Raw genomic sequence first — 13,737 nt, 5'->3', positions numbered from 1 at the left:
CCTGATTTCATTTACAGCAGTGTAAATCTATACTAATTCCATTGACTTCAACGGAGTGACTCTGGATCTACTCTCGGGTTACTGAGATCAGAATCTAGTCCATTGTCTTGGCTGGTGTGAAAAGGAGCCTATGTATCTGTGGTACTGTATAAATAATAATAATTATATGGGGAGAGAGATTGTTTTTTATACACACACACATATGTGCATATATGCTGTGATTCTAATACTCTTACAGCCCATGTTCAGCTGGTGTTTGTTGGTTCATTCTCATTGTAGGGGATATTTAAAAGGTGAATGTCCTTTTCTCGGAGTCCGTTAAATGTTGGCTCCACTACCCTTGACAGAGTCTTTTCTGTATAAACACAGCTGATAGTGGGGAAGCGAAGTAAGCAAGAAACTGCCCTGTCCCTGACAAATGTATAGTACTGGTATGAAAGTAAATGGTAAAAAGGAGCAACACTGACACTTGGCTGACCCATGACAGATAGGACTGATCTGAATAATGAATAGACCTCATTGTCGTGAGAAGGATCGGGCTAGCAGAGACAGGAGTGTTAGAATCTCCTCCCGTAAAGGCAAAAGCATTTAATGCCCTCCTTTCACTTTGAGGGGTGTTCGGTGTTCACAATAATGATACTGATAATGTTTCCTCCCTCAGGAGTTTCTGAAAGAGGGAACACTGATGAAAGTGTCCGGGAAAAACAGGCATCCCCGGCATTTGTTCTTGGTAAGGATATTTCATTGGTTTGTTGCCTTTCTCATATCATATCATGGGTTTCCATGACTACTAAGGAGACTGGATATGGCCCTGAACTACAGCTGAGCTTGTGCACATTGGGGCTGCCAGGTAATTTAAATAGTACTGGTGATATAACGTATTGGCGTGTGTGAATGAGTGAGAGATGTTGACTTCTAGGATGTAATTTTCAGAAGGGCTCAGCACCTACAACTGGCACCAGAATTTCAGAAGTGCTCAGCACAATGGAAGTGGCTGCGTTGCAGGGCAGCATTTCCTCTCTGACTTTGGACTAACAATTAACTCAGTTTCTCCTCATCTTGAATATCCCAACCTTCCAGCCTAGTTTGGTTGCTCCAGTGACTTGGCCTTCCAGCTGTGTCATTAAAGAAAAAAATTCACCCCTTTCAGGGTATCCGAGTCCAAAACACACACACACACACACGAGTCTTCCACCCCCAATCCCAAGCTGGGCACAGCCCTTCCTGCCTGAGGGTCCATCTGTCTTCACTCTGGGGAACTTCAGACACTCTTCAACCTATGCTTTGGGCTTTGCTCTCACCCCTCAGGCCCTCCTGGGCTCCTCTGAGACTCTCCCTGCTCTCTACCAAGCAGTGACTCTCAGGCCTTCCTACTTAGAGTCTCCCTTCTCTCCACAAGTTTCTGTCTTATCTCCATACCAGAAGGCTGGACTTAGCAACATGATCTGTCTGCCCCGTGACTGTTCATTTTCTCCACCGAGGAAGGTGAGCTAAGGGTGTCATAGGTGGAGCTGGACCAGTCTCCCCTTAAAGGGCCAATCACCCTGTGACAGGCTGGGTGCTGAAAACCAGACTCTAATTGGGGGAACTGAGAACTTGAAAATCTGCCCCTGAGCTCTTCTGAAAATTTGGTCCCTAGTGTCTGACCAACAAAGAGGATAAGGAAGCCACTACTAGCAAGAGCTAAAAAAAATTATTTTGGCTTAAGCCGTAGTTTTTGGAGTTCAAGGATGTGAGTTCTAGTCCCAGTTCCCCATTTGTGCATGAGCGTATGGTATCTAGTTATTATATCTGTTGTCTGTGGCGCATTCTTTCTTTCTGGAAACATAGCATCTCTTCACATTTGGCTCGAGGAACTGCTGCCCCAACATCTTTTCTAATGTGTTTCTTCTTGTTGTGTTTTTTTAACATTCATGATTTTCCTTTGTATTAGACAGTATTGGCTAATGGCTAGAGCAGAGATCTGGGGATCAAGACTTCTGGGTTCTATTCTCAGCTCCGCAGCTAGTTCACTCCATAACTATAGGCAAATAATTTTGCCTTTCTGCATCTAATTTCCCACCTCTATACCCTGGGGATAATGATACTTACTTGCTTTCTAAGGGCTTGTGATGCTTAATTTATTGATGACTGAAAAGTTCTTTGAGATCCTCAAAGGAAATGTGCCATGGAAATACTGAGTAGTGTTATTACAATACAGTGTTGCAAAATTTAATTTAAAGTCATAAGATAAATGCCTAGGATACTGTATTTTCTGCAGATTTTCTAAATATTGAACAAGGAAATTTACACTGGGGCAAACATGAAAATGGAAGAATATTTATACCAAAGTCACATACTTTGCCATGGATTCTTCATATTTTCTTTTCAGATTATTATTTCATAGTTTTGTGAAAAAGCTTCCTTGCTTACTGCTCAGCTTCTCTGCCTGCTTCATCATGAGAGGCTTGATTGATTTTGTGTGGGACACTATGCTGCCCTTCTGCTTCTTAGATGGCCTCATTGATTTCTGCAAAACTCAAACTTTTATGTATTAGAAGTAATGGGTCTAGCCAAAATCTTCATGATGTGATATCACTGCGATGCTCTTTTGTTGAATCTGCCTGGACAACCTTAAACCATAGCACTACTGTGCAAACCATAACCAGTTTTACATCTGTGGCAAAATTGCCATTGATTTCAACTGGACCAAGATTTGACCTGAAGAGAGAGACCCATTCAGCTCTTTGGTAGTTAACTCTGAAACCTGCTGATGCCAGTGTGAATGTTGATATTGTTAACTGTTTTACTGCTGATTATTTTAGCAGAAATAACCAGCTGTTTTGGTCCTGTGGGTGGATTTGGGAATTGTGGACAGAATTTGAGCAGAATGCCATGATGTTCATATGGTCATAATTTCACTATAGGGACATCATAATCTGTGGCCATTACTATTACGGCAGAACCACAGGACCAAACAGGAGGAGCAGGAATCAAATAGAGAGAAAATCTAGTTTAAGTAATAAGAGGGATAGCAGAGTAATTTAAACTCGGGTGAAAGGTAAACTGAGCCAAGTTTCAAATAAGATATACTTGAAAGCTTATCCTCAGCTTGAAAGTCACAGAGGCAGAAAATACTACCAAAATGAACCAAGCACTGAAATAAGTGTAAAGTTGTTATTAGTGGGCTTTGAGGTGGCAACTTCCAGTTGAGGAACAATATCACGCTTCAGCTAAAAAGATTCTGCTGCTCGAAACTGGGTGTCAGCTGCAGGGAGTGAAATAATCCCTTGGCAGATGGAGAGATTGCATTAAGTGTAGCCCAGTGATTCTCAACCTGTGGCCCATGGGCCACTTGCAGCCCAATCAGCACATAGCTGAGGCTGACGTGACATCCTCAGGGCCATTCAGGTAGTATATACACTGTGTGATTGCAGCCCATATAACACATAGAGAACTGCATATGCAGCCCACGATGGTAAATAGGTTGAGAACCACTGCTGTAGCCCATGAAAAAGGGGGGAATGATTGCAAAATAAAATAACTCATGTTAAACTCTGAATGTGTTTTCATTATCTCCCTGTCCCCAGTAATACTGCAGAATCTGTCATGTTACAATCACTCAGTGGGTGTGTTTACTGGACTATTTGTCCTGTTAAACTATCAAGGAGACTGCTGCACAGCTCTGGCACTTATCTCATTCTTGATATATAGCACACCTCCTATATGAGCCCTGAACCCGTACTGTATATCTCTGCCAACACAAGCAATCCCGGCCTGCAGCACCTCATCCAACCACCAGCACGGGACATGTATCCATATTACATTTGGCTCTGCCAATGCACTTCATCCCTGAGCTGCAGGGCCCTGCAATACCAGTCCTGAGGCCCTGGCTCAGGGGTCCATCTCAATTCTGACCTCCAGGAGCCCCTGCTGTTCCAGCTTTGGAATCCTCTGGATTTGACTTCTAACGGTACTAGCAAAAATAACGTAATACTCTCCCAAAGGAGGGGAAAGCCTAGATTTTAAGATCATCATTCATTCAAAACCCTGAAAATTTTCTAAAGGCGATATCCTAATCCGATTGAAGTCATTGGCAAAACTCCAGGGGGACCAGGATTTGGCCTGACATGTTTTGTAAAATGTAATTTTCAGATCCTTTGTGGATTTTTTTATGGTCCCTAGTGTGTCAATTGCTATGCCAAAAAAAGAGCATTAAAATGGGATACATGTGATTGGGTTTTGCTTTGTTTTTGTTTGGATGAAATAAGTAAATATGCCTGAATAGACCTTAAAAAAAAAAAAAAAGAAAGGATTGGATTTCAGATGTCAATTCTGTTCCCATTGACATCAAGTTAGGCCAAATCTGAGTGCTTTGCAGAACCTCACCCAGAAAGCACATGCTGGAGCAAAAGCCTGAGAAGGGATTTTATCCCCCAATTTACCCTAGGAATAAATCAAACTAAAGTTATGGTTAGAACACGCTGTTAAAATGGTGTGTGTATGTGTGCCATGCCTTATGTGTTTGCAACCACACTTTGTGCAAGTCTTTGTGTTGTGTGTATTTGTGTTCACATGTGGGGCATAGGTCTGTAATGTGCATTTTTGTGCGTATGTATAAGCATGTGTGTGGCATGTACATGCATGTATTTTATGCAGGTATGTAAATGTGCATAAGTTGATGAATGTCTGTTGTGCGTATTGCAAGGCTACTGAAGCTGGCTGTCTTGTGTAGGCTGATGGTATTGTTGAATCTGGCGTTTCCTGGCAGGATGTTTGGTGTGTTTTGCTGGGCGCCTGTTTCCTGAGTCCAGTCTCTGTTTACACGGATGTTGGAGCCTCTTTGCAGAGAGCACAGAATGGGCCGCTGAAGCTGGCAGGCCTCCTAATCGCCCCCCGACTACGGGACTCTTCAACTCAGACACTATCTCTTATCTCACACTTCCAAGAATTTCTCTACAAAAGCTGCTTGTGTTGGACGTGAGGCGGGGGAAGCTGCCATTGACTGGGAGATTTTGTTCAACGCTCCAGACAACCAGGCTGGAGTTTAGCAGGATTCTGAGAAGTGCAATGCCATCCCAACTTCAGGCTCAGTCTTGACCCTTGAAGTTCATAGGAGTTTTATCATTGACTTAATTGGGAGCAGTATAGGGCTCTTAGAGAACAAACTTAGGACAAGCAAATGTGTGGCAGAAGTTTCTGGAGAATCAATGCACTGGATGTAGTTAGTACTAGGGGTGTGTGAACTTGTTTGACCTAATTTTGAATCCACTTGAACATCATAGGTTTGGAAATTCAATGTGAACTCTAATGTTATTGGGTTCACATCACACTTAGAAGGGACTGTGATGAAAGGAACCGAGGGAGAAGAGTTAGAGCAGGGAATATGTTCACAGACAGCAGCCAGGATTTTCCAAGGGATTGGGGCAGTTTGATCTCCTCTACCGCAAGACAGCCAGGGAAAGCAGCAGGCAGGGCAGCACCTCTGTGCCCCTTTTACACGGCATCCCTCTCCTGGCAAACAATGAAATATTCGTCCTAATTTCATTGCAAGGAGTCATTGCTAGTGGGACCTTATGAGAGATTGGAGCCACATTTCTCCTCTGTATGCAGCGTGGCAAAACAAACTCCACCTCCAGTGGGCAATTACAAAACAAAGCCATCGTCAATTATTAATAAAATCTTGGGATACTAATCAGAGCTGCCATGGCAACAGTATGCACTTGGGTTTTTTAAAAATATTTTTTTATAAATAAAATAAACAGGGTTTGCTGCCAAAGAGGCACAGCAGTGCAGGCTACAAAGATCCTATGTTTTTTATGAGATTTTTGTGTTTGTGTGATTTAGTGCCCTTCATTCGCTGCCTTTTCTGTGGTTTGGAATGACCCCGAAGTATGTGGCACTGTTAACTGGCAAAGGAGAGGACTGCTTTCTTCTGTAATCCAGTAACCTTTGAAAATTCATGGGATGCTTTCACCCCCAACTCTCTGGCAGAATCTCCAGGTGGAGGTGAAAGTAAACAGAAGAGAATCAAGGTCATTTTCAGATGATAATAAAAAAAACAAATCTTTCTTTTTTTAGCAATTGCTGCCATCCCAGCTGATACTAACTTCCATTAAAAAGCTCATCCCTCCAGTGAGATCATGCAAACAATAGTTTATTCCAACTGCTTTTCACTGAACAGTTTATGATAGGTTTACCTCCCTTAACCTCTCTGATCCCCAGTTTCCAATAGGCTGTGATGAATTCCGTTCCGTCGCTAGCACAGCCCTGGTTAAACTGAGAATCATAATACGATCAGTACAGTGCAGGTGTCACTGCACTGATTAGATTAATGTTAGCACAGATGGTAATTTATGAAGCAATAAGTAAATGGTATAAAAACTCCATGACAAGCCATTTGTCACCCAGCTCTATGGAAATTCTCTTGTTATGCCATTAGAGGAGTAAACACTTCACTTCAGAATAGAGAGACTACAGCTAGAGACTTTTCTTCCTCCTCAGAGTTATAGTTTCAATGTAATAATAATACTTTTCGTCTGAGGATCTCAAAGAGCTTTACAAATACTCATGAATTAAGCCTCACGACTGAGAAGTAGGCACCCCCATTTTAAAGATGGGCAACTGAGGCACAGACTTGCCCAAAGTCAGACAGTGGCAGCGCCAAGAACAGAACCCACAGGTGAACTCCTGACCCTATTGAAGTCAATGGGCACTTTGCTATTGACTTCAGTGTGGCCAGGATTTCACCTACGAGTCCTAACTCCAAGTCTCCCTTCTCTAGCCACTAGAAACTGTTCCATCTCTGCAGGAAAGCTGAATCATGACCTTCTAAGAAAATATTTAGAGGGTCCCAAAGGTTCCATTTTTTCAGGCAAGGGCATTGGTGGGAGCAGAGGAGGACAGAAAAACATTTAGGGCCCAGCAAAGGAAATGACCAGGCAACAGCTCAACTTCACGTGATGTCCAGTACCAATGACATTCTCGTGATCAGGAAGGGGGTCAGCAGGGTTCAAATCTAGATCCATTGAGCCCAGCAGAGTTACACCAAGGATGAATTTGTCCCTTTGTGTGTGAAGCTATTTTATAAACAAACAAGTCCAGGCAGGAAGAAGGGACTTTAAGTAGCAGATGGATTTTTCTCATAAATGAAACAGAGCTCTCTCAGCCCTTTGGTGTCTATCAGATGCAGCACAAGCACTCAGTGATATGGTGGTCTGTTGAGGATAACCCAACAAGCATTAAGTCAGACCACACTAGGGCGTTGGAATACATCACAATAGGGCTCCTGGCACCTTCCCTGAGATCATTGCAACTTATATCCACATTTCACTCTGTTTTCACTGACGGGCCACAGTGAATGGAAGACCATCTGATTCTGTGGGGTCTGTACATGCCAAGGCCCAGCCCTAATCACATTTCACTGGCATTTTCATTGAGGAGATAATGCAAGGTTGTTCACAGCTCAGTGTGAAGGATAACGTTTTCAATACTAGGGGATGGCATCTCCACTGCCTTTCCCGAGTCTCTTGCACCCAGTCTCTCAAGATTTCTCTGACGGTGGATGCCAGAGTTTCTCCAAGTTCTGAGTACTAATGTGTATGTGCAATGGCAAGAACTCCAGAGCCGCAGGTTCGAAGGGGGTTAGCCGGGATGTGTATGTGCTGAGATGGTGCAATCAAATCATCTGTAGCCTTTCCCTGAACACAAACAGCCATTCCACCTGCACTTAGTAATTAACAACAGTCGAAATGTGCCTGAACCAAAATCCAAACACTCTTGAGCTTTGTAGAAGTTTGGATCTGGGTCTGAACTTTGTGGCTTTAGTAACAATTCATGCAATTCGTTAAGTCACTGCTGGCTCTGGGCATCCCTCCCACCCAAGAATAATAGTTAGGCTTGCAAGACATATTGCAAATTATTGATTTTGCCTTTCTCTTCATATAGATGAATGATATTCTGCTGTACACGTATCCCCAGAAGGATGGCAAATACCGACTGAAGAACACCTTGGCTGTGTCCGGCATGAGGGTAATGCTTAGTTCAGACCACAACCTGGCATTAAAGTTTATTTGGGGCTTATTGGCTGCCTTGTTAATGCTTTGCCAGTTTATGTCTCCTTTCCAGTTGACTGAAAGGAACAAGCGCATTTTATCTAACGAGTCCCTTGCCTGTTCCAGGAATTAAAGAGGAAAATATAAAGTACACAAATAAAAGAATATCTAAAAGGTTGCAGATTAGCATGACTGCCTCATTTGGGCTGGTGATGAATAAAGCAAACCAAACTCAGAGTTACTATCCAATCATGACTTTTCACAGAAGCTAAAGAGGGAAAAGACATTCCATCTAGTCCTTTCCCCCTCTCCCTGTTCCCAACCAATGCATGATTGTTCCCTACAATATACTAACCAGGGTTTTAGCACCTCCTAAAAATTCACACTCATGTCATTCCCTTCTCTGGGAGCTTTCATGTCCATCTCCTTCAGCCTATGGGGCAGACCACCCTGTTACACCAAGGCTGAAATGATTAGTTGGAGATACTCTACGTTTTCTGTATTCCACCTGGCATGTTGAAGGCTGAGTTTGGAATCATGCTGGAGAGCTTGGGGGTTGGGTGTGGGTTCTGTTCTGAGATGGAATGAGATCAGGACGTTCATCTAGGGAAACAGTTGCGAGAAGGTGCCACAGCTGAGAGGAAAGAAGGCCCAGACTGGGGACCTGTCAGGGGTAACAGGACATCAGACCTGAACACCCCTTAAGTTTGGATTGTTTTAAATCCAAATCCTAATACACATTTTGTCCCCTATCTTTATAATGGGCCAAACACAAACTCTGGCTATACCTGTCTCTATATCCAAGACATCACCATAGTATCTATATGTGGAACACCCCTCAAATTGGCAATAATATGGACCCACCTCGATCAGCCCAACTAACCCTGCACCCCATTGTCACATTGTGCTGGGCTGCCCACTACCTTGTCCCCACTAGCCTCTTAGCAACTGAGAACACTGTGAGTACTAGACTTTGATGGTTAACACTCAAACTGTTGGAGCTTCACAGATCCCTGTGCATCAAGAGTTTTACCATATGCTGACCATAGATGGTTTAAATCACTTGTCCTTCATTTATATGTCATTTGTTTCTAGGTCAACCGCCCAGTGACAGAAAAAGCCCAAAACGTCCTGAAGATTGAATATGCTGAACATTGCCTGAACCTGTCAGCAAGGTATTGTCTCATACCAGCCATGGCAGAGGGTGTTTATTTTAGCTATATCTCTAGACCAGTCCAACTACTGTCCAAGACTTAAATGGTGCCCCACTGTTTTTAAACTCCATTTCAGTCCATGCAATTGTGACAGATAATGGCCAAGTGCTTGATTATAAGGAGGGCATTCATTTCAATGTAAGGCTCATAAGACACAACTAATTCAACACTTATAATGAGTAAAAAGCTGGGACTTAGCACTTGATAAGATTTGAGCAGAGTAGAAAATCCATTTCTAATCAGTCTGAGCCTTCTTCCTTGATCTTTTACAACTTTTTCCCTGTCACACTGAGAATCCAGCTTTGTCTACCTCCCCTTTATAATTTGACTTGTCAGCTCACATCACTGGGGTTACCCAAGGGCTAATGAAAAATAGTAATTAGTTAATTCCACGCCATAGATTTAAAGGCATTTAAAGGTACTTAAATGACAGTTAAAACAGAAATTAAACTTTACCGACAATGTAATGAGGTCTTTTTGTTAAAAGGAATTTTCCTAATGAGTTTGGACAAAGTTGGTACTGATCACAATCAGGGAGAGTGTTCTGTCTTATGATCACATACTGACAGCAGCAAGAATTTGTACATCAATTTCTGAGCTGGAGGATAGAGTATACCGTGTTCTTCTTGGTTTTAATTCCAAAGATGTCTTGCAAATTTGGTGCAGAGGGACAACAACAAAAAAGGGGAAGTATATGATTTTCAGATAAATTGTTTAAAATTAAAATAATTTAGTCTCAGTGACAGTTGATCATATTGATGCGGTTATCAACGTTTTGAGAACTGAAGTTCCCATCTCAAGTCTCCACCTACAGTACGGCTGGAAGCACAGCAGGCTTCCCCGAATGGCATGCAGACTGGAACCAACCTAATAGACTGGGAGGGTGTTTTCTTTTCAACACACTTTGAAATCTAAATCCTTCTCTTACAAGGAACATATGTCATCTGCGCCCACCGCTCAGAACCCTGCCAAAGCCCTTGAATTTGGTACCTTTTCACACTAAGTAATAACATTTTTGATACTTTTATTATCAGTATTGGATGCCCATCCAGTGCCCCAGAGGGTCCAAACTATGCATCTGCGCTACCCACGGTCAGTTAAAAAAATAGGTGGTATATGGATTTGTGTTGGCTGGGACAATAAATAACTAGACACCAACCGCCTTAGTGTAGAGAAGTTCTAGTGCAGATGAAGCCCACGTGTCAAGGCAGAGATTTACTTTGCGGCATACTGGGAGCTGTGCCTGGAATTAAGGTTGCCAGGTGTCTGGTTTTTGACCGGAACGTCCAGTCAAAAAGGGACGCTGGTGGCTCCGGTCAGCAATGCTGATCAGGCCGCTAAACATCCAGTCGGTGGCGCAGCAGGGCTAAGGCAGGCTCCCTGCCTGCTGTGGCTCTGCGCAGTTCCCAGAAGCAGCAGCCTGTCCCCCCTCCAGCTGCCTGGCCGTGCCTCCACATAGGAGCTGGAGGGGGGACATGCTGCTGCTTCCGGAAGCTGCCGCAGATAAGCGCTGCCCGGATCCTGCACTCCTGACCCCCTCCCACACCCCAATCCCCTGCCCCAGCCCTGATTCCCTCCCATCCTCTGAACCTCTCAGTCCCAGCCCAGAGCACCCTCCTACACCCCAACTCCTCATCCCCAGCCCCACCCCAGAGCCAGCACCCCCAGCTGGAGCCCTCATACACCCCTGCATCCCAACCCACTGCCTGAGCCCGGAGCCCCCTCCCACCCTCTGAACCCCTCAGCCCCAGCCCGGAGCCCCCTCCTGCACCCCAAACCCCTCATCCCTGGCCCCACCCCAGAGCCTGCACCCCCAGCCGGAGCCCTCACCCCTTCCCACATCCCAACCCCCTGAGCCAGCCCGGTGAAAATGAGTGAGGGTGGGGAGAGAGAGCGACAGAGGGAGGGGGGATGGGGTGAGTGGGGGCGGGGCCTCGGAGAATGGGTGGGCCTCAGAGAATGGATGGGGCAAGGGTGTTCAGTTTTGTGCGAGCAGAAATTGAGAAACCCTAGACTGGATTCTCCATTGGTCTTTTTGTGCTGACATGTAGCTGGTGCTCTGTTAAAGGCTGAGCCAGTGACTCCAGTGGGAGTCATTGTGAAATTAGGGCTTGAAGCAGAGAGGCTGCCCTTTGGGTACTAGAGGTAGATAGTGCTCTTTCACAGGGGCCAGTCACAAGTACAAGGAGCCTCCTGCTCCTTGTGCTGTTCATTCAAGGGCCAACCATAAGTGAAGTCCCTGATAACACACCCTAGGGCACAAGTCACCTCTAGGGGCCAGAGAGGAGGCCCGGCTATTGCTCCACTTCCTCTCTGCTCTGGCTGGCAGAACTGACCAGTCACAGATGGAGAACATGCTACACTCTCCTAAAAGATAGCACCATGGATGCACTCCACGGGGCACTAGGGAATGCCAGGAGGCTTTGGTCCTCACTGAGGTAACATGTCTTCCATTGCTTCTGGGTTGATACAAGCCCCCAACAAGGTCCAGTTACCAGCTGCCAGCCCTTAAGGCCTTTGCACTTGGATGAGGCAAGAAATACACATAGAGGAGCAGAGGACATGGCATAAGCAGCAAAGACCAAGACCACAGAAAAGGCACTAAAATGATGATAAGCAGAACCTGTAGTTCTGGTTCATACAGCAATGCTGTATGAAAAGATGGCAGTGTCAAGCACTTGCATCTACCACTGAAAATGTCCCACCCAGAGAGCATAATTCTTTGGCTTGCAGGGAGCAGGTGATGGTACTGAGCACGCAGCCCTTGCAAAGAAGAGTTGGATGCTGCTATACCTTTACACACATTTCAGAATTCTCTTCTTCAATCGTAAGCAGATGGTACCCATATGAAACCTAATTAAGGTTAAAAGAAAAGAGTACTTGTGGCACCTTAGTCTCTAAGTACTAAGTACAAGTACAAGTACTCCTTTTCTTTTTGCGGATACAGACAAACACGGCTGCTACTCTGAAACCTAATTAAGGTTGTGTCTGCACTGCCATTGAGGGGAAGGAATTGCAGCACATGTAGACATATCAATGCTAGTTTTAATCTAGCTAGCTCACGTTCTGATAGCAATGAAGCAGCTGTACAAGCCCACCCAGGACCTTGGGTACTCATTCATGCAGCTAGCCTGTGTGGCCACGGCTTCATGGATTGGTACTCATGCATGTTGCAATCACACTTCAATTGCAGTGTAGACATACCCTCAGAAAGCCAAGTGAGAATGCAGTCAATCAGTACGACGATACAGAAAGGCTGCAGTGGCATTATGATCAGTAACAGAATCCTATTCCAGACCAAGTCAAGTTTTTATTAATAGTGACTTAGCCATAAGCCAATCTACAGAAAACAAAAGTATATTACAATAAAACTGAAAATTAAATCCATAATTATAAAATACAAAAATACATGTAAATAAAGATTTAAAAATACATAAACCATACATAATCACTGTGCCATTTTCCTTATTTTAGCAGCTGACTATGCAAATAGGGCAACCTCTTGGATCACAGGTACTATGTCTGTTCCTAATAATACTCTATTTTCTGAGAGATCATAGAAAAAGGCATCTGGGATAGAAACACAGAAAGTCCTTTTGACCTCAAGTGGCAACACAAATTATAGTGTAATAAATCCTGGGGTAGGTCATCCACCTGCCCTGAGCCACATGGACAAAGGCAGTGGCTTTCTCGATGCCAGCATATCAACCTTCTAGGAAAACTGTCTGCATGGATTGAAAATGGAGAGCTGCAAGGGCCCTCCTTAACATGTTATTACAACAAACTATCTAAATATCTGGCATACCCTTTTTAACAAGGGGAATGAAGGTGATGTTTTTGACATAGAAACAACTGCCATACCCATTTGCTTGCTAATATCCTCTATTCTTGATTTAATTACACATTAATTTCACATTTTTAAATTTATATCAAATCATTTCCAAATCTGAGAAACCTAACAAATGCAAACAATATTGAATAGACTCTAACCAAGGAAATTACATGAGAAAGCCCTACTGAGCTGTTTCTCTAAGCATAACCTTGACAAACACTGTGGATGCATGCTGAATGCAAAGCCAAAAGTTAATATTACTGTACTGCACTTTGGACAGACTAGAATTCATGCCTGTCCTGCTCTAAGAAGAACAACTGGAGTATTATTTGAAAGACCAAGAATCTTCATGAAAAATTAGTTTTGAATCACTTCCAATCCTATGGGATCATTCCATCCCCATATTTTCATGCCAAACAAATTTGAATGCATACCTTGTCCATTCCAGGCCAGTTTCTGTGGTGCACAGATATCCCCTGCAGTCAGTGACAGTGTAGTGACATTTGACCTTCTGTTTTCTGTTAGACTAAGCTTACTGTAAAAGTAAATGATGTGTCACCTTGGCTAGACCCCAAAAATCTTTTCCGATGCCTAGTGTGGCAATACAGAAGTTTGTGGGTTGTGCACTCTGAGCTGTTCACAGCCTCCAAAACTTCAG

General features: G+C 43.9%; 1 protein-coding gene across 6 annotated transcripts in view; it reads left to right on the top strand.

Annotated features, from left to right (window-relative positions):
• FGD5 (FYVE, RhoGEF and PH domain containing 5) overlaps positions 1-13,737 on the top strand; it is a 155,197-nt gene that overhangs the window by 124,603 nt on the left and 16,857 nt on the right. For all 6 annotated transcript variants that reach the window (XM_043552084.1, XM_043552082.1, XM_043552085.1 and 3 more), the window contains exons 12-14: positions 662-730; positions 7,927-8,010; positions 9,129-9,208. In XM_043552084.1, coding sequence (XP_043408019.1) covers positions 662-730; positions 7,927-8,010; positions 9,129-9,208 — 233 coding nt within the window. The remainder of the gene's footprint in view (positions 1-661; positions 731-7,926; positions 8,011-9,128; positions 9,209-13,737) is intronic.

Source organism: Chelonia mydas, chromosome 7 (genome assembly GCF_015237465.2).
Source record: "Chelonia mydas isolate rCheMyd1 chromosome 7, rCheMyd1.pri.v2, whole genome shotgun sequence".
Lineage (NCBI taxonomy): Eukaryota > Metazoa > Chordata > Testudines > Cheloniidae > Chelonia > Chelonia mydas.
The sequence above is the reverse complement of the archived record's forward strand: the minus strand, read 5'-3'. Positions and strand labels throughout refer to the sequence as shown.